At 36.3% G+C, this 21,826-nt stretch overlaps 2 protein-coding genes across 2 annotated transcripts; both read right to left on the reverse strand.

Moving 5' to 3' along the window:
- Positions 1 to 8,228: 8,228 nt before the first annotated feature.
- LOC143557881 (uncharacterized) lies at positions 8,229 to 9,739 on the reverse strand. Its single transcript, XM_077046849.1, has 4 exons — positions 9,357 to 9,739; positions 9,180 to 9,267; positions 8,727 to 9,059; positions 8,229 to 8,585 (listed from the first exon to the last, which is right to left on the reverse strand). Exons 1-4 carry the CDS (start codon positions 9,737 to 9,739, stop codon positions 8,229 to 8,231), a joined length of 1,161 nt encoding a protein of 386 aa, XP_076902964.1.
- A 7,931-nt stretch (positions 9,740 to 17,670) lies between these two features.
- Positions 17,671 to 20,623, reverse strand: LOC143557874 (disease resistance protein At4g27190-like). Its single transcript, XM_077046843.1, has one exon. It carries the CDS (start codon positions 20,578 to 20,580, stop codon positions 17,725 to 17,727), a length of 2,856 nt encoding a protein of 951 aa, XP_076902958.1. The 5' UTR covers positions 20,581 to 20,623; the 3' UTR covers positions 17,671 to 17,724.
- Between the last annotated feature and the right edge of the window lie 1,203 nt (positions 20,624 to 21,826).

Raw genomic sequence — 21,826 nt, forward strand, 5'->3', positions numbered from 1 at the left:
TGTTCGGTTGTGATGTTCAACAACCCCATTTTGTTGAGTAGTATACGGGGCACTGAATTGTCAGTTTATACCCTGTGTATGAAAAACATATTCAATAGTTCTGTTGCAGAACTTGGTTCCGTTATCACTTCTAATGCACTTCACTTTCTTATCAGTATGTCTCTCCACAAGAGTTATAAACTTGATTAGAAATTGTGCAGGTTCATCCTTGTGACCTAGAAGAAAAGTCCAGCTGAAACGAGAAACATCATCAATAACAACGAGACAATGTGTTTTTCGACCACTTGCTAGAGGATGAACTAGAACAAAAAGATCCATATGCGACAGCTGAAGAATGGAGCCAACTGAATTGATTGTTTTGGGCATGTGAGGACGTTTATGTTGTTTGCATTTTGAATAGGAAAGATATTTCTCGATGCATGAAAAAGTTTTAACATGTAAACCCCTCACATGCTCACATTTGACCAATTTGTTCATTTTTTTAAAATTGACAAGACCCAGACGTCATCGATGCCAAAGTGATCAGTCATTCTCTGAGGCCTTAGATAATAAACATGAAGCAGTTTGATATGAGTATATACTACGCATGTCTAGTATATAAGCATCATTATGCCTCGAAGTATGCATCATGATCCATTCCTCGAGGATTTTAAAACCAGGTTTCATAATTAAACACTCATGTTCTGTGAAGAGGGTTGAGTATTGCTTGTCGCATATTTGTGAGATGCTGAGAAAGTTGTGGTTAAGCTGTTCCACAAGGTTGACATCGTCAAAGGTCAATATGCCATTTGAGACCTTTCCTCTCTTAGTTATATTCCCTCCCATATCTCCAACAAAGGAAACATGTCCATCATCGAACGGTTGAACTTCAAATATTAAGGACTCGTCTCCAGTCATATGTCACGTGCAACCAGTGTGCAAGTACCAAATACTATTGACATGCCTTCTTGACTGACCCTACAAAATTAGTTGTCTTGGGAAGATCAACCATTAAATCACCAAATTTTATATTATTTTCTTGAAAAATGAAACTTTGTGGTGAATCAGAATCAGAAGAGAAGTCCTTAGGAATCCATGCAGAGTCATGTTTCCTGTGGAAGATCTTTTAGGTCGTCTCCATTTTGGTTTTAAAACAAAATCCTCTAATCTTTCGATCTTTGGATTTCTTTTCTCCCTTGTTTTTAGTGGGTTCTTTGATTTCTCTATCTTAGAACCCATTTTTGATCTTTCCTTCCACTACAACAAAAGGGGCTTTTTAGGACTTTTTTGTGTGGGACGCTTGTAAATTAGGGTCCTAAAATCTATTTAATAGGAGAAATGAACATTTGGGGTCCTTTTACAATATATGCTACAGAACCAGTGTCCTAAAAAGTTATTTAATAGGATGGATGATTCTTTGGGGTCGTATTATCATATAACTTAATAAGACACTTAAAATGTAAATCCTAATAAAGTAATCTATAAGACATGTAGTTGTTGGTGTCCCATTATGTGGTAATGTAATAGGACCACTGGAGGTCTTATTTTAACATAACTTAATAGGACACTTTGTAGTTAAGTCATAAATGTTCGGTGTTATAGGACCCTTTCTAGTCGAAGTCATATAAGAACATAGCTTAGTAGGACATTTTACACTATGTTCATATAACTTTAACCTTTATAAGATGCATAATCATTGAATACACTGTAATAGGACATTTGATATTTTAGTCATAAAACATCTAGTTTATAGGACGCTTATTTCCTAGAGTTTTATTATAACATAACTTAACAGGACACTTGACACTTGAGTCTTATAACTTTATAAACTCGGGATAGTGTTTTGGTCGTAATGATTCGATTATAATTTGGTTTGGTGTTAAAAGGTTCTTTTAAAGCCAAAACTCATTCAAAAAGGGTCATTCTTGTAAATATGATTAAATATAATATTAATAAAATAAAAAAAAAAACCCTAACTCCCATCCCAAAACTATCGACACATCTCTGCTCCCTCTCTTTCACGATGTCATACACCCAACAAACCCTAATCACCTTCAATTCAATCTTAATCTTAAAATTAGAGGTGTTCTTGAGTGATTCACATGATTCCTAATGTTAAATGGTAAGTTTTATGTATCACTTCTATAAATTTGATTATTATAATGTTAATTGATGATTTAGAACCCTAGGGATGACATAAACATGTTAGGTTTGAGTTTTGATGACAACAGTTTGCTGACAGATTCATTCTCGTTTATTGATTGGTTTGTAACTTAATGTTAAACGATGATTATTGATCGATTATTGTTTTTAGTATATAGTAGTCTGAGTCTAGTTTCCAGAAAGGTAAATTTTGTAATTTTTGGACAAGTTTTGAATAGTTTTTATGATTTTACAAAAACATATGTCAAAGCTGATGTGGGGATTCAAATTCTGGTCTGTCTTCCCGACATCATTACTTGCGATTAACGAAGCCAAATGAGTTGGTTCCACTTTTGGAACTTAGTATTATTAGTTTATAAGATAATACAATTTACTTTGCAAAATTTTGATAAATGAGTTGAGAACGCCATGAAACTACTTTTTGTTGCGAGAACTGATGAACTTCTGGCACCTATCTGCAATGATTGAATTATTGTGAGTTTTAAATGAATGAGAAAAGTAAGATAAAAATGTTTTGGGAAACCTAATTCATATATTCTATTGTGGTAAATTTTGTATCATTTACCCTTAAGTTTTGCTTAGTGAATAAAATCAGTTTGTACATGCCAAAATCTGTCTTGTGAACTAAATGATTATAATTCGAGTTGTATGATGAATATTTGGTTTCTTTGCCATGATATGATGTGTTGATACATGTTAGGACTTTTTGGTATAGTTGACATTACTTATTATCACCAAAGAGTTATCATGTCAAGTTTTTGTTTGTGTGTTAGTCCATACTTGGGTTTTAGAGTCATGTGTTGTTGAACACATATTCTCACAACTTAAACACTTGTACCAGGTAACGGTTAGCGAGTCAAGTGCATCATTTTTTGTTTTGAGAAAAGTCTATTACACACGACACCAGGTGATTTCATGCTTTTTCCTATTTGTTTTCTTGAAAGAAAACACAAAACTATTCTCGTATACTTGTTTTCACTTGTGATGCTTATCATATGACAGAGCCTCATCCTCAAGGTATGTATATTGTTTTGTTGGCTGGTTTATAAATGAAATGAAGATGAAGAATGTGATTGATGTGTTTATGTTTATCATTAGGTACAGGTGTGATTTTATGTATAGAGAAAGCATTGTCGCGGGCTGGGGTGAGCAGGGAGGATGTGAACTACATAAATGCGCATGATACATCAACACCTGCTAGTGACCTCAAGGAATACCAAGCTCTTCTTCATTGTTTTGGCCATAACAAAGAGGTACCAAACCAAACCAAACAGAGAAATATGTGTTTGTTTTTTAACAATATTATAAAGAAAAACTTTTTTAACATTTTGCAGTTGCGAGTGAACTCTACAAAATCGATGATCGGTCACCTTCTCGGAGCAGCTGGTGTTGTATAAGCCGTTGCAACTGTACGGGTAATACTTTGTTTATGTCGTTGTGTGATGACAAGGATTAGGAGGATGGATGAAGGTCAGTATATTAGTATTCTAGTCTTTTATAAGTGTTAATTTGTTTTTCATGTTCTATAAATTATTTGTTTAGTACACTTGAGAGTGAGACTCGGCCCTCGGGACACAGTCTATTTATTGTATTGAGAGTTAATTACATGGATGGTTAAGTCACTTTGACACATTCATCCACTTTGACTTGTCGTTCATTTGACCTCAAGGCCTACACGCACTAAAGGGCTTTTGACAACACATATCGCACATATTATTATGGGTTTTTTATTAGCACCAAAGGGCTTTGTATTAATGTTGACTCTATTATGGCTTATTTATTTCAATTGCATCCCGATTTTAACAAAGGGATTTTGCTTTATATTAATCTTTAATCGTGACTAACAAACATTTTTCTGTGTTTTGATCAGTGGCAAAGAATTCTAGCTTATGCCAGTGCTATCGAAGGTTTTTGGATAATTGTTTTTATTTGTGTTAAACTGAATGCTTTAATAATATGTATGTTAAAAAAATGAATAATGTAGACTAATGGTCAATATGGATGCTTTAGCTGTTCTAGCTACTTTTAAAAGGGTTCATTGTTTTGGATATGTTGTTTATTTGCTCACTTTTCTTTTCTAGCTATGTTTTTATTTGACTTTTAAGGCAATATTTGATTGAAAAACGTCATATTTCCTCACTTCTTTTTTCACTAGTGATTAGGTAAACACATGTCAAAACATTGTAAAAGTGTCATAATATGTTTTTATTGGGACGCTTTTTGGGTTGTTAATGAATATATTATGCGACCATAAAATTAGTTTCACAATCTTATTTGAGATATCAGGACTTTTTTCTTGTACTAAAGTACCTATAATGTTACACCATAAGGGTCTTATAAATTAATTTTTAAGGACGCTTGTATGTGTATTAAAAGATTAAAGATAGGTAAGCACATGTTAAAACATTGTAAAAGTGTCCTGATATGTTTTTGTTGTGACGCTTTTTGGGTTGTTAATGGATATTTTATGCGACCATAAAATTGGTTTCATAATCTTATTTGGGATATCAGGACACTTTTTGAGTTCCGAGACTTACTACGACCACTTTACATGAAAAGCCTTTATAGTTGGTCATGTTAAATGAAATGTACTATAAAATAGCATTTTAGGACGCTTTTGTGCGTACTAAAAAACCCTTTTTGTTGTAGTGTTCTTAGTTATCTAAAAAGGTTTTATGGTTTTCTCATGGTTTTTGGATCTCACGTCCATTTCACCGAACGGATCGTTCAGTCATTGTTCTTGTAAGCATTAGAACATAACTTATTAAACTGATTGTTCATTTCCCTCTATTTTCGGTGCAAGTCTTGCAATGTTTTGCAAGGTGAAATGGGTTTCCACATACATAACAATGTTTTCTTCTAGATACCCTATAGAACTCATCACACTTGACGTGGTGGGAAAGGTGATGCTTGGAAAGGAACATGAAAACCATCTGATCTGTAACCTCTATCATCAAAAGCATTTGTGTAAAATGAATCAACATAATTTTGTTGATGAGGACCGTAGTAGTTATTATCAAAATGATTGTACAGTTGAGAAGTTTTCCAATGATTAGTTGTTTGAGTAAATGAGTTTTTGTGAGGTGGAATATATTTACTTGAAGTACTTTCCCTTGCATTTTCAAAAACTTTCCATTTGTTTAAGTTATCCTCAACTTTACAATCTTTAGACGAACAACAAGTTATGTTCATCTCATCAACCAAATTTATATTCTCGTTACTTTTAACAAAAGTTTCATCATAAATAGGTTCACAATCACTATCTAGAACAAAACCATCATTTTCATTTAAAGCATTTTGAGAAGTATGAACATCAACACTCTCACAAATTACATGATCATACAGATGATGTCAATATAGTTTTCATGGATCCAAAAGTATTATTATTACAGACCAAGTTGACAAATGATTGTTTTAGATTCATATTAGAATCAAAAAGTGAATTTAAAATGCTAATATGTCCACAACTCATGTCCTTTTCCACACACCGACTTTCTTCTACATAACCTGTTGAAGAATATAAATCCTCATTAGAACTAACTGATATAGGAATGGGACCAACAGTTGTGGAGGCTGGAGGAACGAGTATCTTTGGTTTTATTACATGACCAATTCCATAGACCATTTCGTCCTCTGGTGAGGTATTGAAACTAAAATGGGGTAGGCTAGTGTAGTTCTCATTGAATGGTGGAGGAACTGTTGTGTGACCATAGCCTAAACCTGTTCTTTTTGTCACCCCAATTTGTGTCCCAATAATCCCATTCAATTTATTAAAAGCCATTTCAAACTTATCCACAGTTACCTTTCTTTGGGCAAGGTATAATTCTAGCTTTTCAATTTTAACATGCAACTTAACTACTCGTCTTTCATGAAACTCAGCTAGTTTATTAGACTGAAACAATTTTTAATTTAATTTGGCCATATCATTATTATGGGTTTTAATTCTAATGGCAAAAATCTTCTCAGCCTTTTTGCATTCATCATTCCGACATTTAATACTTACAATTTCATCATGTCAATACAGCATTGTGAGTTCGATAATTCTCTATTATATTAATACAAGCTTGAGAGAAGAATTTGTTTATCTCGGGAATGTTAGATACGGTTTGGTATTCTTCTGCAGCAGATCTTGACGAGGGGTGATCTTCATTCACAAACACTATCCCAGCGAAGGTAAGTGGATTTATCAGCTCACAGAATTGGTCATCCTCCAAATCTGGTTCAGTTGAGTGACCATGTCCTTTGAGTTTAAGCTTGATCTAGAGCTCCCTTTTGTTGGACTGCTTTAACCTATTCTGGGACCTCTTTGTTTTAAGGAGGTGCTCTGATTAATTTGCCACTTCTCACTCTATCTACCACCTTCGTTTTCGTAGACTTCAGTAATCTTGATGTCGTTGGTAGGCTTGGATGAATTTGTACATTCCCTCATGAAATGCCATGTTTCATTGCAGTGGTAACACCGAGGTTTGTCCTTGTCAAAACCAATCCCATTCCCACTAGAATCCTTGAAGCTGTTTCTTCCATACTTTTTCATGAAGTTTGAAGCGCAATAAACACCCATGGCCATCTGGAACTTGATGTCCATTTTCTTGATATCTTTTTTATTGATTTCAGGAATGTCTCCTTGTTGAAATGAAGGAGGTAGAAGCTTTCCCAATAAAGGCATGACACAACGTAACATGTGATTCATCAACTTAAGAAGTAGTGTATGATGAGTTGTTTGCAGATTTCTTGATCCCATGAACTTCCCATGCTTGTTCAACAACCTTGTCTACTACTTCTTGTTAGGAGTTTAAACCGGATGGTGTTTGCTCACTTGCAGAGGTTTTGAATGCAGAAGTCTGTGTTGGTTGAGCAGAAAACATCTTCACCCCATCAACTGGATGAACGGTGGTATGAGCTTGACTAAGGAAAGTTGTGTTGACTACTGATCCAGTAGAGATTCCCGCATGATTCAAAGAACTTATATGGTTACTCAATCGTAGCTTGTCATCCATTTGGATGACTTTATGGTGGAAGTCAAGCCAGATAGAGATGTTATCGGTAAATTGGTTGTTCTTTTGATGTGATGATGCTACTATTCTAGGTGTAGGGTAAGAAGTTTAACAGCTTGTCATTGATTTCTATCTGATCATAGTCAATCCCAGCACTCTTCATCTTGGTGATCAAAGTTTCAAACATGTGGATGAGAGATCCAATAGTTTCTCCTTGTATATGATTGAACATGTTAAATTTACCCTTCAACATTGAATTTTTATTGTTTCTCATTTCCACGTTCCCTTCAAATTTGTTAAGCAATGCATCCCATGGACCTTTTATAATGTTGTGATCTCTTAAAGTTTGAGCGATTTCAAGTGAGAGGCACACACTCAAGACACCATAGGCCTTCTTATTATCACTCAACATCTTTTTGTCATCATTGGTATAGGCCTTACATGTTTGGGAACTGGTCCACTAGCCGTATCAGTGGTGAGAACGTGAGGACCATTCTCAATTGATCTGAGAAGAGCATAGTCATTAATTCTTATATGGTTCATGAAACGCCACTTCAAAGATAAAGAAGGTTTTTGTAGGTCCCTTGTTCGGATCTAACAACACAACACTAGTCTACTTGGATCAACCTCTACACCAGCTAGCGGAAATCACTAGTAAGGACCAAGATCTCGGATCTTCTTTGGTTGTGTTTATTTCCATGAGGGAAGAAGAGAGGAGTGAGTAGAGAGAGTTTGTAGATGGATAAGGTTAGTAAAATGACAAAAAGGTTGGTTGTGCATGAGATACACACATTATAAATAGTGTGTGGTCATGCACTTTGATTGTATTATTCACGGCCCAATGGGCTCTAACATACATGGCATTGGGCCAAACATACAAGGAAACAAAGTCCAACTAGCTAACGTACATTAACGACACATTACAATTAAATACGAAAGACTAATACAAAATGGGCCTAACAAATGTTCTGCTAGGGTAGCATACCAAGCACGAGGTGCCTAGTGAAGGCCATAGAGAGCTTTATCAAGACGGTAAACATAATTCGGACGATCAAGATCCTCAAAACCTGCCGGTTGCTTGACATAGATCTCTTATTTTACTTTTCCATACAAGAAAGCGGTCTTCACATCCATTTGACAGACTTTGAAATTCATGTATGAAGCATAGGCTAGAAAAAGACGAATTGCTTCAAGCCTAGCCACAGGAGCATAAGTTTCGTCGTAATATAGACCTTCACGTTGAGAGATACCTTGCACAATCAATCTTGCTTTGTTTCTAATAATCACCCCTTTATCATCTTTCTTGTTCTTGAATACCCATTTCGTCCCAATAGGTCTCTTGTTCTCTGGAATCTTGACTAGCCTCCAAACATGAAGTTTCTTGAACTGCAACAGCTCTTCTTGCATAGCTTCAACCCACGAGTTTTCCTTTTGGGCCACTCTGTAGTCCTTCGGTTCAACTTGTGAAATAAAATAAGCAAAAAGACATATGTTAATGGTACCAAATTTTCTCCTTGTTTGGATGCCAGCGGATGAAGAACCAATGATGTTCTCTATGGGATGACTTCAATGGATGGGTAATTGAGGAACATCATCAACAATGATAACAGGCTCTGCTTGGAGATTAACCGACAAATTCTCCACATGATGAAAAGTGTGAGGAGCATTGACAAGAACATCAGTGGCTAATTGAATTGAATCAGGTTGATCAACTCGATGTTCTTGAGAAATTTGTTCATCCCAGATATGTTCACCATATGGAACAGCAATTGTATCAATGGGTGTTGATGTAGTATTGTCAGAATCACCAGCAGCATATTCTTCGATGGCAGCAGCAACTTGAATTACTTCTTCATAAGAGGGAGGTGTGGCAACATATTCTACCACGCTTGGAGTTTCTTGAATGTCTGCCACGAGTTCAGTCTGATATGGTTTCACATTGTCGACAGACTAAAATGAGTCATCTGAATCGGTGTCAGGTACATCTTCGAATTCAACCATATCAGTTGAATCGGCAGATTAAGGATTAGGATTGTTAACAACTTGATTATTTTCTGGCAAGGGACCAGGTGGTAGTGCAATAGGTGGTACTATTCTGTTGGAAGGCGCAGGTAGATTCACTTCAGGAAAACTGTTGATAATGGATTGCATCAATTCAATAGAGGCTCAGGTAAAGGTAAAGAAGATGGAACTTGAGTGTTTGCAGGTGGTGGAGTATACATGCCACGGAATTGTTTGAAAAAGTAATCATAGTCAAACAACCAGTCGGCTCCCGTGCGAGCATCAGTAGTGCTAAGCTCTTGCCGGTCAACGTTGAATGATTCCAGGATCAGCTTGGTCTTTCTTACTGTAGACACGATAAGTGGTTTTGTTAGTGGCATAACCAACAAAATAACACTCGTCTTCCTTTTCAGCAAACTTTGGATCAGGGTGCATGGATATCCAAATGTCTTGAAGTAGTTTACTTGCGGCTTTGTCTTGTAGTAGACTTCATATGGAGTCTTCTTCAAGAGTTTATTGATGATCACACGGTTTTGAATGAAACAAGCAACATTGATTGCTTCACCCCAAAAGAACAACGGAAGTTTGGAATCTGACAACATTATTCTAACAGCTTCAATCAGTGTTCAATTCCGACGTTTAGTTACTCCATTTTGTTGCAGAGTGTATATGGCATTGAAGTGGCGGTCTATTCCATTTGAACTGCAAAATTCATCCACAGTTCGGTTGCAAAACTCTGTCCCGCTGTCGCTTCTTGTAAATTTCACCTTCTTGTTTGTCTGCCTCTCCACGAGTGTAATGAACTTGATCAAAAACTGAGTGGTTTCATCCTTGTGCCCTAAAAGGAAAGTCTAACTGAAACGAGAGTAATCATCAGTAATCACAAGACAATGGGCTTTTCGGCCGATTTCCAATGATGGATAGGACCGAATAAATCCATATGTAACAGTTGAAGAATGGAATCTGTTGATCATCTTAGGCTTGTGAGGGAGCTTGTGTTTCTTGCATTTAGAGCATGAATTACATTTTTCAATGCAAGAGAAAGTTTTAACAGGCAATCCCCTCACATGCTCACATTTGACCATTTTGTTCAAGTTTTTAAAGTCTACATGGCCAAGACGTCTATGCCATAGAGATTAGTCGTTCTCCGAGGCCTTAGTTATTAAACATGAAGCGGTCCTACGTGAATAAGAGCTATTCATGTCTAATATATAAGCATCATTGTGCCTCGGAGTACGCATCAAACTCCAATCTTCTAGGACTTTGAAACCTGGTTTGAGAATCAAACATTCAATCTCAGTGAATAGTGTGGAGTACTGTCGATCACATATTTGTGAGACACTTAGCAGACTGTGATTCAATTGCTCCACCAAATTGACGTCATCAAACGTCAGGATCCCATTTGACACTCTTCCTCTTTTTGTGATGTTACCATCCACGTATCCAACGAAAGAAATGTGTCCACCATTGAACAGTTTAACGTCGAACAGCAAGGGCTCGTCTTCCATTGGGTGCACCCACTGTCTAGGTACCAAATACATTGACAGACCTTCTTGACTGACCCTACACACATTAGCAAACTAATCAGACATGGGTTCCCGAGACTTAGTTGTCTCTGGAAGGTCGACCACAGAATTATCGTCTTTTATTTTCGTGTCCTCATTTATGAAGTTTTGGGATGTGTCAGAGTCAGAAGAACAGTCCTTAGGAATCCATGCACGTGCAGGTTTCATGTTTTTGAAAGATTTTCTAGACTGTCTTCTTCTTGGTTTTAAAACGAAATCCTTAGATTTCTCAATCTTTGGATTCCTTTTCTTGTTTCTTTTTGGTGAATTCTTTGACTTTTCAGTCTTAGAATTCCTTTTTGCTCTTTCCTTTTTGGTTATCCAAAAAGGTGGTTTACTGGTTTTCTTATTCTTGGATCTCACATCCATTTCATTTCACTGGCTGAACTATCAGATTATTCATTTCTTGTTCTTGAGCTTTGTGTAGCCCAAGAACAGAATTGATTAAACTGACTTTTCATTTCTCGTTGCTTTCTATACTAGTTCTTGCAATGTCTTGCTAGGTGAGATGGGTTACCACAAACATAACAAAGCCTTTTTTGTTATCCCTATAGAACTCGTCAGAGCTATGATATGCTGGTTGTGGTGCATATGGTGATGCTTGGAAAGGAACAAACAAGTTATCGGATCTATAACCCCGATCATTAAAAACATTTGAATAGAATGAGTTCACATAATCTTGTTGAGGGCAGCCATAGTAGCTGTTGTCAAAGTGATTGTATAGTTGAGGATGATGAAATTGATTATTTGATTGGAAAAAATTGTTTCTATGTGGCGGTAAATATTTACTTGAGGTACTAGGTTTTTCATTTTTAAAACAATTTCCTTTTGTTTTATCACCCTCTACTTTATAATCTCTTGACGAACAACTAGGTATGCTTGTCTCAACAAACACACTTTCTTGTACATTTCTGTTACTGAAAGTCTCATCAAATATTGTTTCACAATTACTATCAGACACAGAGACATCATTTTTATTCATATCATTTAAAGAAGTGCCAACATCAACACTCTCACAAAGTACATGATTGTTCAAATGTTTTTCAAAGTATACCAGATGGTTTTAGATTCACACTTGAATCCAAAAGTGAATTTAAAATCTTTTTATCTCCATAACCCTTGTTCGTTTCCACCAATCACTTTCTTCTACACAATCTGCCGAAGAAGATGAACTACCATTAGGACTAATTGATGGAAGAATTGGATCAATGGTCTTGGGAACAACAGGAGTAAATGTCTTTGGTTTTGGAACGTGTCCAATACCATAGACCATTTCATCCTCAGGTGGGGAATTAAAACTAAAGTGAGGAAGGCTAGTACAATTCTCATTAAAAGGAAGTGGAACAGCAATATTATCATAGCCTATTCCCGTCTTTTATCTCACCCTAATCTGTGTCCCAATTATTCCATTAAGCTTATCAGAATGGCTATTTTCCTTTGAGCTAAATCTAACTCTAATTTCTCAATTTTAGCATTTAATTCAACAACACGTCTTTCTTGATGTTTAGCTAGTTTTTCATTAAGCTTAGCCATATCATTATTATGAGTTTTAATCCTAGTGGCAAATATCTTTTCTGCTTTCCTAAGATCATCATTCTGGCATTTAATGCTAAGATTTTCATCTATAAGGACAGCATTATGAGTTCTATAGTTCATAACTTTATTAATGCAAGCTTGTGAGCAAAGTTGGTGTACCTCAGGAATGAAAGAGGTAAGTGTAGGTTTTCTAGCAGCAGGGCTTGATGAGGTGCTTACTTCATTTGTAAAGGTCATTCCTACAAATGTTAGAGGATTCTTCATATCTTCAAATTGGTCATCCTCCCAATCTAGTTGAGTTGCCTTAGTTGTTCGGGTGATCATAGCCTTTGAGCTCGACTCGAAGTTTCCCTTGGATGTGCTTCCTTGACCAATTCTTGGGACTCTTGACTTTGAGGAGTAACTTGGAACGGGCTTCTTGTCATTTCTTTTTGCACCCTCACTGTCAGACATCTCGGTGATCTTGATGTCATTAACAGCCATAGGTGGGTTGGTGTATTCTCTTGCAAAGTGACCTGATTCATTGCAGTTGTAGCAACGTAGCTTTTCTTTCTCAAACCCAATACTCTTCCCATCAGAATCTCTAAGCTGTTCTTTCCATACTTTTTTCATGAAATTGAATGCTCGGTGAATAGCCATGCTGGTACTTGATGTCCATTTTCTTGAGATCTTTCTTGTTGATCTCGGGAAGGTCTCCTTGCTCAAATAAAGGAGGAAGCAACTTTCCTTGTAACAACTCCTCATGGCTTGCCATAAAGGCATGGAATAGTGCCACATTAGAGTCATCGGCTGAAAGTGTTTGAGGAGCATAATTAGCTTGATTGTTTGTGGGTTTCTTGATCCCATGGACTTCTAAGGCTTATGCAACAGCTTTGTCAATGGCTTCTTGAAAGGAGCTTTAACTCGATGGTGCTCGAGGAGTTGCAGTTTTCTTGAAGGCAGAATTAGTAGTGTGAACAGTAGGGTGTGCTTGGCTTAGAAATGTTGTGCTTATTCCTGATCCTGTAGATATCCCAACTTGATTGAGATAACTGATATGATTGCCCATCCTGAGTTTGTCATCCATTTCAAATGACTTGATAATTGATGTCAAATTAGCAAGGATCTTCCATGCATATGGAACGGAGTTAAACAACTGGTACTTGATTTCAATCTAGTCATAGTCAATTCCAACATTCTTGATCTTGGCAATCAATGTTTCAACTCTATGAATAAGACTAGTGACTGAATCAATTTGCACATGATTGAACATATTGAACTCACCCTTCAGCATTCCTTTTCTTCTATTACTCATTTCAGTATTACCCTCAACTTGCTAACCAAGGCATCCCAAAGACCCTTGGCAGTGGTGTAATGTCTCAAAGTTTGAGCAATTTCATGTGAGAGGCAAACACTAAGAACACCAAAAGCTTTATGAGCATCACTAAACATTTTTCTATCATTATCAACGTAAGAATATTCTTGGGCTTAGGAACCTGGCCATCAGCAGTAGTAGTCATGGAATGTGTGGACCTTGCTCAAGGGGTCTAAGAATATTATAATCAAGAATTCTAATTTAGTTCTTAAAACGCCATTTGAACCCTTCAAATTCATTGTCCCAATTCAGTAGCTTTGGAGGCTTAGTTGTAGTTCCGGCCTCGTATTCAAAGATCAAATATCTTCTTACAGCTTCATTCTTAACTTCTTAACTTGCATTATCCATTGCTTAATCAATTCAAGATCAAACACAAACACAAACAGATTATGTTAAAAACACAAATACAAAGTAATTGAATGGAGAGTAATCGAATAAGGAGTAATCGAATGGTTAATGTAATTGAATTAACTGTGATCTAATTGAATGGTTTGAATCTAATCGACTGGGAATGTTTTCTAATCGAATGATCTAATCTAATCGAATGGTGATTCAATTCAATTAGAAATGGATTCGATTAGATATCTTGAATTCGATTCGATTAGACTGAAATTCGATTCGACTGCTTTTGGGATTCGATTAGATTAGCTTTAATTTGACAAGAGAACTTCAATTCCATTCGACAAATTTTGATTCGATTTGATTAGAACAGTACTTAGGGAAAGTACAGATTGTACTTTCTGTCACCTTTTTCAAGATCTTCCTTTTTAAGGATATCACCTCAATCAACTTTGACCCTTTATGGATCTAAAAAACATCCATATTTTAACACTTTTAAACACCAAATGTTGAATTCTTGAAGCATTTAACCTTTGAACCTTCACAAATTAACACTCAACCTTTAACCCGAAGCTTGAACACATGAAGTTATGTACTTATGAACATTTTATCTTCACTTTAAGGTACCTGTAACCCTAACCCACTACAACACTTGAAAACCTGTCTTAAACACAAACAAGACCAAAATCCAAGGTTGTACCCGAGATCTACAACTAGTAGAGCCCGAATACCAATTGTAGGTCCCTTGTTCGGATCTAACAACACAACACTAGTCTACTTGGATCAACCTCTACACAATCTAGCGGAAGTCACTAGTGAGGACCGAGATCTCGGATCTTGTTTGGTTATATTTATTTCCGTGAGGGAAGAAGAAAGGAGTGAGTAAAGAGAGTTTGTAGATGGATAAGGTTAGTAAAATGACAAAAAGGTTGGTTGTGCATGAGATACACACACTACAAATAGTGTGTGTGCTCATGCCCCTTTGATTGTATTATTCACGGCATGAATCCTTTTTGTCCAACTCGTTAATCGTGTCGGGTGAGAAATAATTTTGTGTACTATCAATAACATCCATTGCTTCAGCACCAACACGCTGGGTGTTAACACTTGTAAAATACTTTGCTAACAAATATTTCCAATCACTTTCTACCTCTATAATCACGTTACTGTTTGGGTTATTGTATAGTGCTCCTTCCAGCTTGAAGTTTACATCACCAAAAGTTCTCAAAATTCTGAAAGTCTTCTCTCAAATTGTGTGCAACCGTCTACAAATGGAACATAAATATGCCACATGATTTAAACAATTTACCCAAATTTAATACAAACAAATATCTAAATGGTTTATTGGTCGCCCAATGGGCTCTAACATACAAGGCCTTGGGCCTAAACATACAAGGAAACAAAGTCCAACTAGCTAACATATATAAATGACACAAAGTAACAGTCTCTGCCAAGAAGCTCTAAGTACAAACGGATTGAATTTGAAACAGATCGAATTAAATTTTGAATCGAATCGAATAGAAATTTGAATAGAATCGAATTGAAAAAGGAATCGAATCGAATAGAAACTCGATTCGATTGGTTTTGGATTTCGATTCGATTGGTTTTCAAACTTGATTCGATTGGTTTTGTTGATTCGATTCGAATGGTTCGTGAATTTGATTCGAATGCTTTTTCCTGAAAGTACAACTTCACTTTATGCATGGATTTTCACAAAAGTACACTTTAGCCAAATATGGAAACTCGATTAATCTACCAAGAAACCCGATGAACACTTGTAGATCTTTAAACACAAACTTTTAAGCTTAACCTCATAATCTTCTTGAATCCAAATACTTTCAAGAACACAAGAACACACTTTTTCAAACCCCGAATACCATTTTAACACTTTAACACGCTTATTTCAAGCTTGTGAATACTACTGTAACAACAAGTGAACCCGAAAACCCACTTTAACACTTGAACACAAGTCTTTAACACACAAACAAGACCAAAATCCAAGGTTGTGACCCAAGAACTACAACTAGTACAGCCGAAAGCTCTGATACCAATTGTATGTCCTTAGAACGGATCAAACAACAAGTGTTCTTGAATCAATCTCACTTACTAGCTAGCTGAAATCACTAGTAAGAAACCGAGATATCGTTTCTTTTTTGTGTTTGCTTATTTGTCCGAAATGGAAAGAAGAGAGAGTAGAGTGAGAGTTGGTGAGAGGATAAGATTTTGTTTTTCAAAAGGTTTTTTTTAGCATGTGCATGCTTCACCTTCCATGCTCACTTCTATTATAAACAACCCAATGGGCTTAGCATTACAAGGCCTCAGGCCCAAACATACATTAAATAGACCAACAAGCTAACTAAATACATCGTGAACAGACTAAACAAATACAAAAGACTAAATAACAAAACGGGGACCTAAATTAACAAACTAAACTTTCTAATCTGACACATTTTGTCCTCCACCTTCTGCATGCTTCACAAATAGGACTAAACATTACAAACTATGAAGAATTATCAGAACAAGTCCCTGTACTTATAAGAACAAAATATTAAGTAACATTTATCAGCTGGCCATGAGTTGACTGGTCTTTAACATCTCACAACTATCTTATAGTTTCAGTTATGAGATAGTACCTATACTGTTTCTGGTTATAATGCAATATACAATTGTTTTGATCCCAACTAAGAGATAGTACCTATATTGTTTAACACCAAAGGGCTTTTGGCGTCTTTGGAGGTTGATGGTTCAAATCCCACATTAGATGGATTAAGTGATTTAGCAGTAGATTAGAGTAAAGTGCCATATTCGTCCTCGTGGTTTGACAAATAATGCGAATTTAATTCAAAAAGTTTATTTTTTGCATATGGACCCTCCACGTTTTCCAGTTCTTGCCAATTGCATCCAAATCACTAACTCCGTTAAATTTAATCGTTAAGTCAGGGGTAGACATGTCTTTTCACTATTTCTTTATTATAATACTTATTTCAGTGAACTGCGGTTTCGTCCTTGTGGTTTTTTCAAATATGCGGTTTTAGTCCAATAGTTTCAAGTTTGCAATTTTTGTCGTTTATGTTTCATTTCACTTGCAGTTAAACCCGAATTTATTAACCTCGTGAAGTCTTTTCGTTAACACATTTGTGTGCCCTCATATGACGATCGATTTTGTCGTTTTTCTCCCCAAATAAACCTTAGTCCTAATTCGCAACCCCCTCATATGAGGGGCTGGGTGTATTTAGGGAAAAAGAAAAAAAAAAGAAGGAACAAAACTGCTCCTCACGTGAAGGGCACACCGATGGGTTTAACAACCAAACTTAACAAGATTAGGGAGTAGTTCACTGAAATAAGTATTATAATAAAGAAATAGTGAAAAGACATATCTACCCTTGACTTAACGATTAAATTTAATGGAGTTAGTGATTTGGATGTAATTGGCAAGAACTGGGAAACGTGGAAGGTCCATATGCGAAAAATAAACTTTTTAGACTAAATTCGCATTATTTGTCAAACCACGAGGACGAAAATGGCACTTTACTCTAGTAGATTATTAGTTGTTTATTTAAAAGGAACCTATATTGTTTCGGCTTATTATGCAAAATACAATTGTCGTGATCCTAGGAGAGAGGTTGGGAAGAAATGAAAGTAAATTTATTCGAGCATGCAATTGGTATATGAAACTTAAATATAGAACAAGTATGTTTTGTTGATGCTTTTATGTATATTCTGAGATCAATGCCAGCAACACATAGTTAAAAATAATCAACAAAAGGCAGAGACAACACTCTAAATAATTTTCTCACTTGTATTTTCTCTTTCTCGAGTAGTTCTTCTCCCTAGGGTAGGCTTGAAAGTGTTGCTGAAAAAAGTTCTTAGATTCATCGTTATCCCATCTTAAACTATTCCACCACTTGATATCACCTTCAATCTTTTTCAGGCTGCATGAATTGGAGATTGAAAGAGGAAGTTTCTTCAACCCGGAGAAATGCAAAACTTTAATCTGCTGCAACACTGGGAAAACTGATGTGTCATCACAGATTGATCTCAAGTTAACCATGTTGCTTATCTCTAGTACCCTTAAATTAGGCAGAATTTCTTCATGCTTCCCTGATTCAATGACGCAAGACAGATTTTCACAACTGCTCACCCTAATATCTTCAAGCTTTTTTACATGACGAAGCATGGCATAAGATACCGCTACTTTTAACATTGGACATTCCAAAACTTTTATTGTTGTCAGATTTATGAGGCATTTGCCTCTGGGAATTATCCCCTCAACTATTGCCTCTAAACTTTGTAAATGATCAAGAACCAGGTGTTGTAGATTGGGAAACATTTCCCTTGAACTTCTTTCCTTGCTTATTAAATGTGTAACCTCATTGGAATTTGATATAGTGAGTGATATCAATGATGATAGGCTCAACCAGTGTCGTTGTGTCATGCCTACACATGTTAACAAATCCAGAGAACTTGTGTTGTGTAGAAGATCTTGAAGGTCTTCTTGCGGGAGATCAACTCCCATAAGAACCAATCGTTTGTAATTGTGTTTAGCAACATGATGGTTTGAGTCATGGCTCCATGGACTAACATGGATATCAAATCTTGTTAATTTCTTGAGCAAAAAAGATGCAGATTTAAGACATTTAACTGAGTCCAGTCTTATTTGAAGGGCCGATAGGTGTTCCATTGATAGTAACTCATCAAATGTTGCCTTTTGATTTGCACCCGTCTTTGGATTCCAGTTATAAGAACTACGAGACATATCTAGAGTCTCAAGGCTTGATAACCCTGATATGCTTCCAGTTACTATTTTATTCAGAAAGGGTGTGCAAGACAGGTTTAGTTCTCTTAAACAATGTAATTTTCCAAACCCATTAGGAAGAGCTTTTATTCTGGTTCTAGAAAGGTCAAGAACTAATAGTTTACCAAGAGATTTAAAGGAAGGTAGTGTTTCTATCAAACAGTCCCTCAGAAAGAGAGCACGCAATTCACTCAGGCAAAGAAAAGACGGGGGCAAAGAAGTAATTCGAGTTTTGCTAAAATCCAGTACTCTTAAAGACTTAAGATTGTGAAAAAACTCGTTTGGAATTTTCTGTATAGGATTATCTTGGAGAAGCAGGACACTTAGCTGTGAGCCTACAGGTAATACTGGCAACTTTTTGATTCTGCAGCATACAAAAGAAACTCTTCTAGAAGACTCATTTGGCATCTGATACAATGGAAAGCCAGATTGGGTGTGAAACCCATACACCAGTTCTTGACTCTTGGACAGAAGTATGGCTAAGTCGCGAAAAATGTCATGCATTTTCACAGTTCCTTCTGAATCTTGATCCAGTAGGCATGAGTCCTTCAGGCGTTCGACTAAAGCAATATCATAGTCAAATGTTTCCTCTACAGTTTTGTTCTCAATTATTATGCCATCAGACACCCAACATTGGATGAGTTCACGAACATCTATTAAGAAGCTTGCTGGGTATAAAGAACAAAACAGAAAACATTGCCTCAGAATCTTACTTGGTAAGGAATGATAACTTGTTGCTAGAGTCCCAAATATCTCTTTCTCAATGTTCTTGAACAAGGGTGATGAGTACCGGTACCTAAGATACATGTTTTGCCACAATTCAATATGTGGTCTCTCCCTTAGAGAGTTCCCAAGAGTCTTGATTGCCAATGGCAGACCATTGATACCTGCAACAATTTTCCTCGCTGGAGATTTTATACCGTCTAAATTAACTACAGGTCCTGCACTGTGAACGAAAAGATTCCAAGCATCTTCTTCGATCATGAGTTTTAACTGAAAAAAGACATCAACGGCCATTTGTCTACACACATCACGAGATCGAGTGGTTAAAAGGATCTTACAGCAGGGATCCCTTGATGGTATACCCACAGCATCAAGATCGATCTTTTCCCAGACGTCATCAAGAATCAGGAGGATCTTCCTTCTCAGTTTCAGTCTTTCAAGAATTCTACAAGCTATCCTGTGAGTGGTGTCACCCGCTTCCAGTTTTAGATGAATTCTCTTGGCAATCTGCGACTGGATTGCGCTTAAATCCAATGATCTAGAAACTTGAACCCATATGACAATATCATAAGAATTTGGAGAGGAAAAACAAAGCTCATTGCTCAAGTTCTTGACCAAAGTTGTCTTGCCTATGCCACCCTTCACCCATACAGCAATCGTTCTGATTTCATCCCGGTTTAGGATTTCCAAAAGTTGTTTCATATCTGATGCTGCTCTCTGTCCCACAAGAGGTGGCACTGCCATTTCCATAACGGATTTAATTGGGGAGCTTATTTCGCAGTGACTAGAATTTAGCTCTTTCACCAGCTCGAGTTTCTTTTCCACTGTCCAGCACTGCATTATCTTGGATCCCCTGCCATCAGCATATTCATCAGCCATCTTTAGCAGTGGCCTCACATCATCTTCTGCTCGAGAAGCCTTCATCAACCATTCACTTACTTGTGGTTTTGGAACTTTTCCCTCCATTTTAGCTAAGGTGATATCTTCTTCAATCACCATCTTTTTGTTTCTTAGGTTTGCAATCTCTTCCCGGAGTTCATTAATTTTTTCTTCATATTTGGAAAGGGTTTTAATTTTTGAATAGACGAACTTAAAAATTGTTTTGGCGCCCTCAACGACAAGACCATCCATGGTGAGAAATGGGGGAATGACAGATTAAATATCAGCTTAACTATGTTTAAGCAATGAAAAAGAACGTCTATATGAGGGAAAAAATTGTGGTATGAATTTGAAATCAACACATCGATTTTCGTTTTAATCGCAAAAAACAAAAACAATGACCCTTCCTCCCTGTTGAAGTATTACTTCAATTCCTAGGAAATGCCTAAAAATATTAAGACGGCACGGAATAAAAGAAACATATTGTTTTAAACGATGGGAACGCTTGAATTCTTGTTCTTGTTTACGAAAATGATAAATTCTAAATAGCAAACACTGTAGATTCCAAGTAATTCTTTTTCTTGTTTACTCCACATGAAAACAAAAAGTGATAGATTCTATAATCCAAATTTTGACAACTTGACACTAGCTCTTACCCTTGCTATTCGCCATAACATAGTTTGAAGTTCCGAAAATAGCTATACAATTTCCCCCAATTTCAGAAGAATCAATGGATTAAGTCGATTTAAACAATGATATTAAAAGTATAAGATAATGGATATCATATGTGTAATGAATTTCAGAAAGAAAATTGCACAAATAACAAAAGTTGTTTAATTGTATAGTTCGGTTCGGCTTTGGAGGGAAAAATAACCCCGACTGAACCGTAATTTTAGTTTAAAGAAAACAAAACAAATCATTTGTCAAACATTAGTTTGAATCTTTTCATTTGGTTGTTGCCAATTATTACAATTTCGGTCGGTTATAGATATATTAAAAGTAGTGGTGAAACAAATAGTGGTATATTATTCTTGATACAATATTGTAAAACTCTATTGGCGCATGTAATTATTATGAAAAGAAAAACAAGCAATACCATAATGCTGAGTTTTAGTGAACTGGCCCTCAATTTAGGATCCTCTACCTTATGGAAAGAAACACTCACCTTGACTACTGAACGATAAGCTTCATGGTGATGAAGGTTTTATTGGTGATTTTAGTGTATCGGGACATTTTAGGTGATTGGGATAAGAGAAAATGAGATAATATAATTTACGATATGAGTTGTGTCAAATAAATTACCATTGGTATGCAATTAACTTGTTGACAATACAGTTACAAATGATATTATTGTACATCACCTTGAACCTTGCAAGGTTCTTGATGGAATCAACTCTCCGAAACGTAGATGGGGAAGCCAAGAACCCAAAGGCGATTGAAGCGCGATGAACAGCCATGGCCATCTGGTACTTGATGTCCTTTTTCTTGAGATCTTTTT

The sequence above is a fragment of the Bidens hawaiensis genome, unplaced genomic scaffold (genome assembly GCF_021521415.1).
Source record: "Bidens hawaiensis isolate Kalapana, Puna unplaced genomic scaffold, B.hawaiensis_p1.1 tig00019208_1, whole genome shotgun sequence".
Classification (NCBI taxonomy): Eukaryota; Viridiplantae; Streptophyta; class Magnoliopsida; order Asterales; family Asteraceae; genus Bidens; species Bidens hawaiensis.

What these genes read in the sequence shown, in the direction of transcription:
- LOC143557874 (XM_077046843.1), bottom strand. Translation starts at nt 20,580, where the DNA reads ATGGATGGTCTTGTCGTTGAGGGCGCCAAAACAATTTTTAAGTTCGTC.
- LOC143557881 (XM_077046849.1), bottom strand. Translation starts at nt 9,739, where the DNA reads ATGTTGTCAGATTCCAAACTTCCGTTGTTCTTTTGGGGTGAAGCAATC. An exon ending in TTCAAACAATTCCGTGGCAT is followed by an intron (nt 9,268 to 9,356) that starts GTATACTCCACC and finishes CATTATCAACAG; the next exon opens with TTTTCCTGAAGTGAATCTAC. An exon ending in CTGTTATCATTGTTGATGAT is followed by an intron (nt 8,586 to 8,726) that starts GTTCCTCAATTA and finishes GTTGAACCGAAG; the next exon opens with GACTACAGAGTGGCCCAAAA.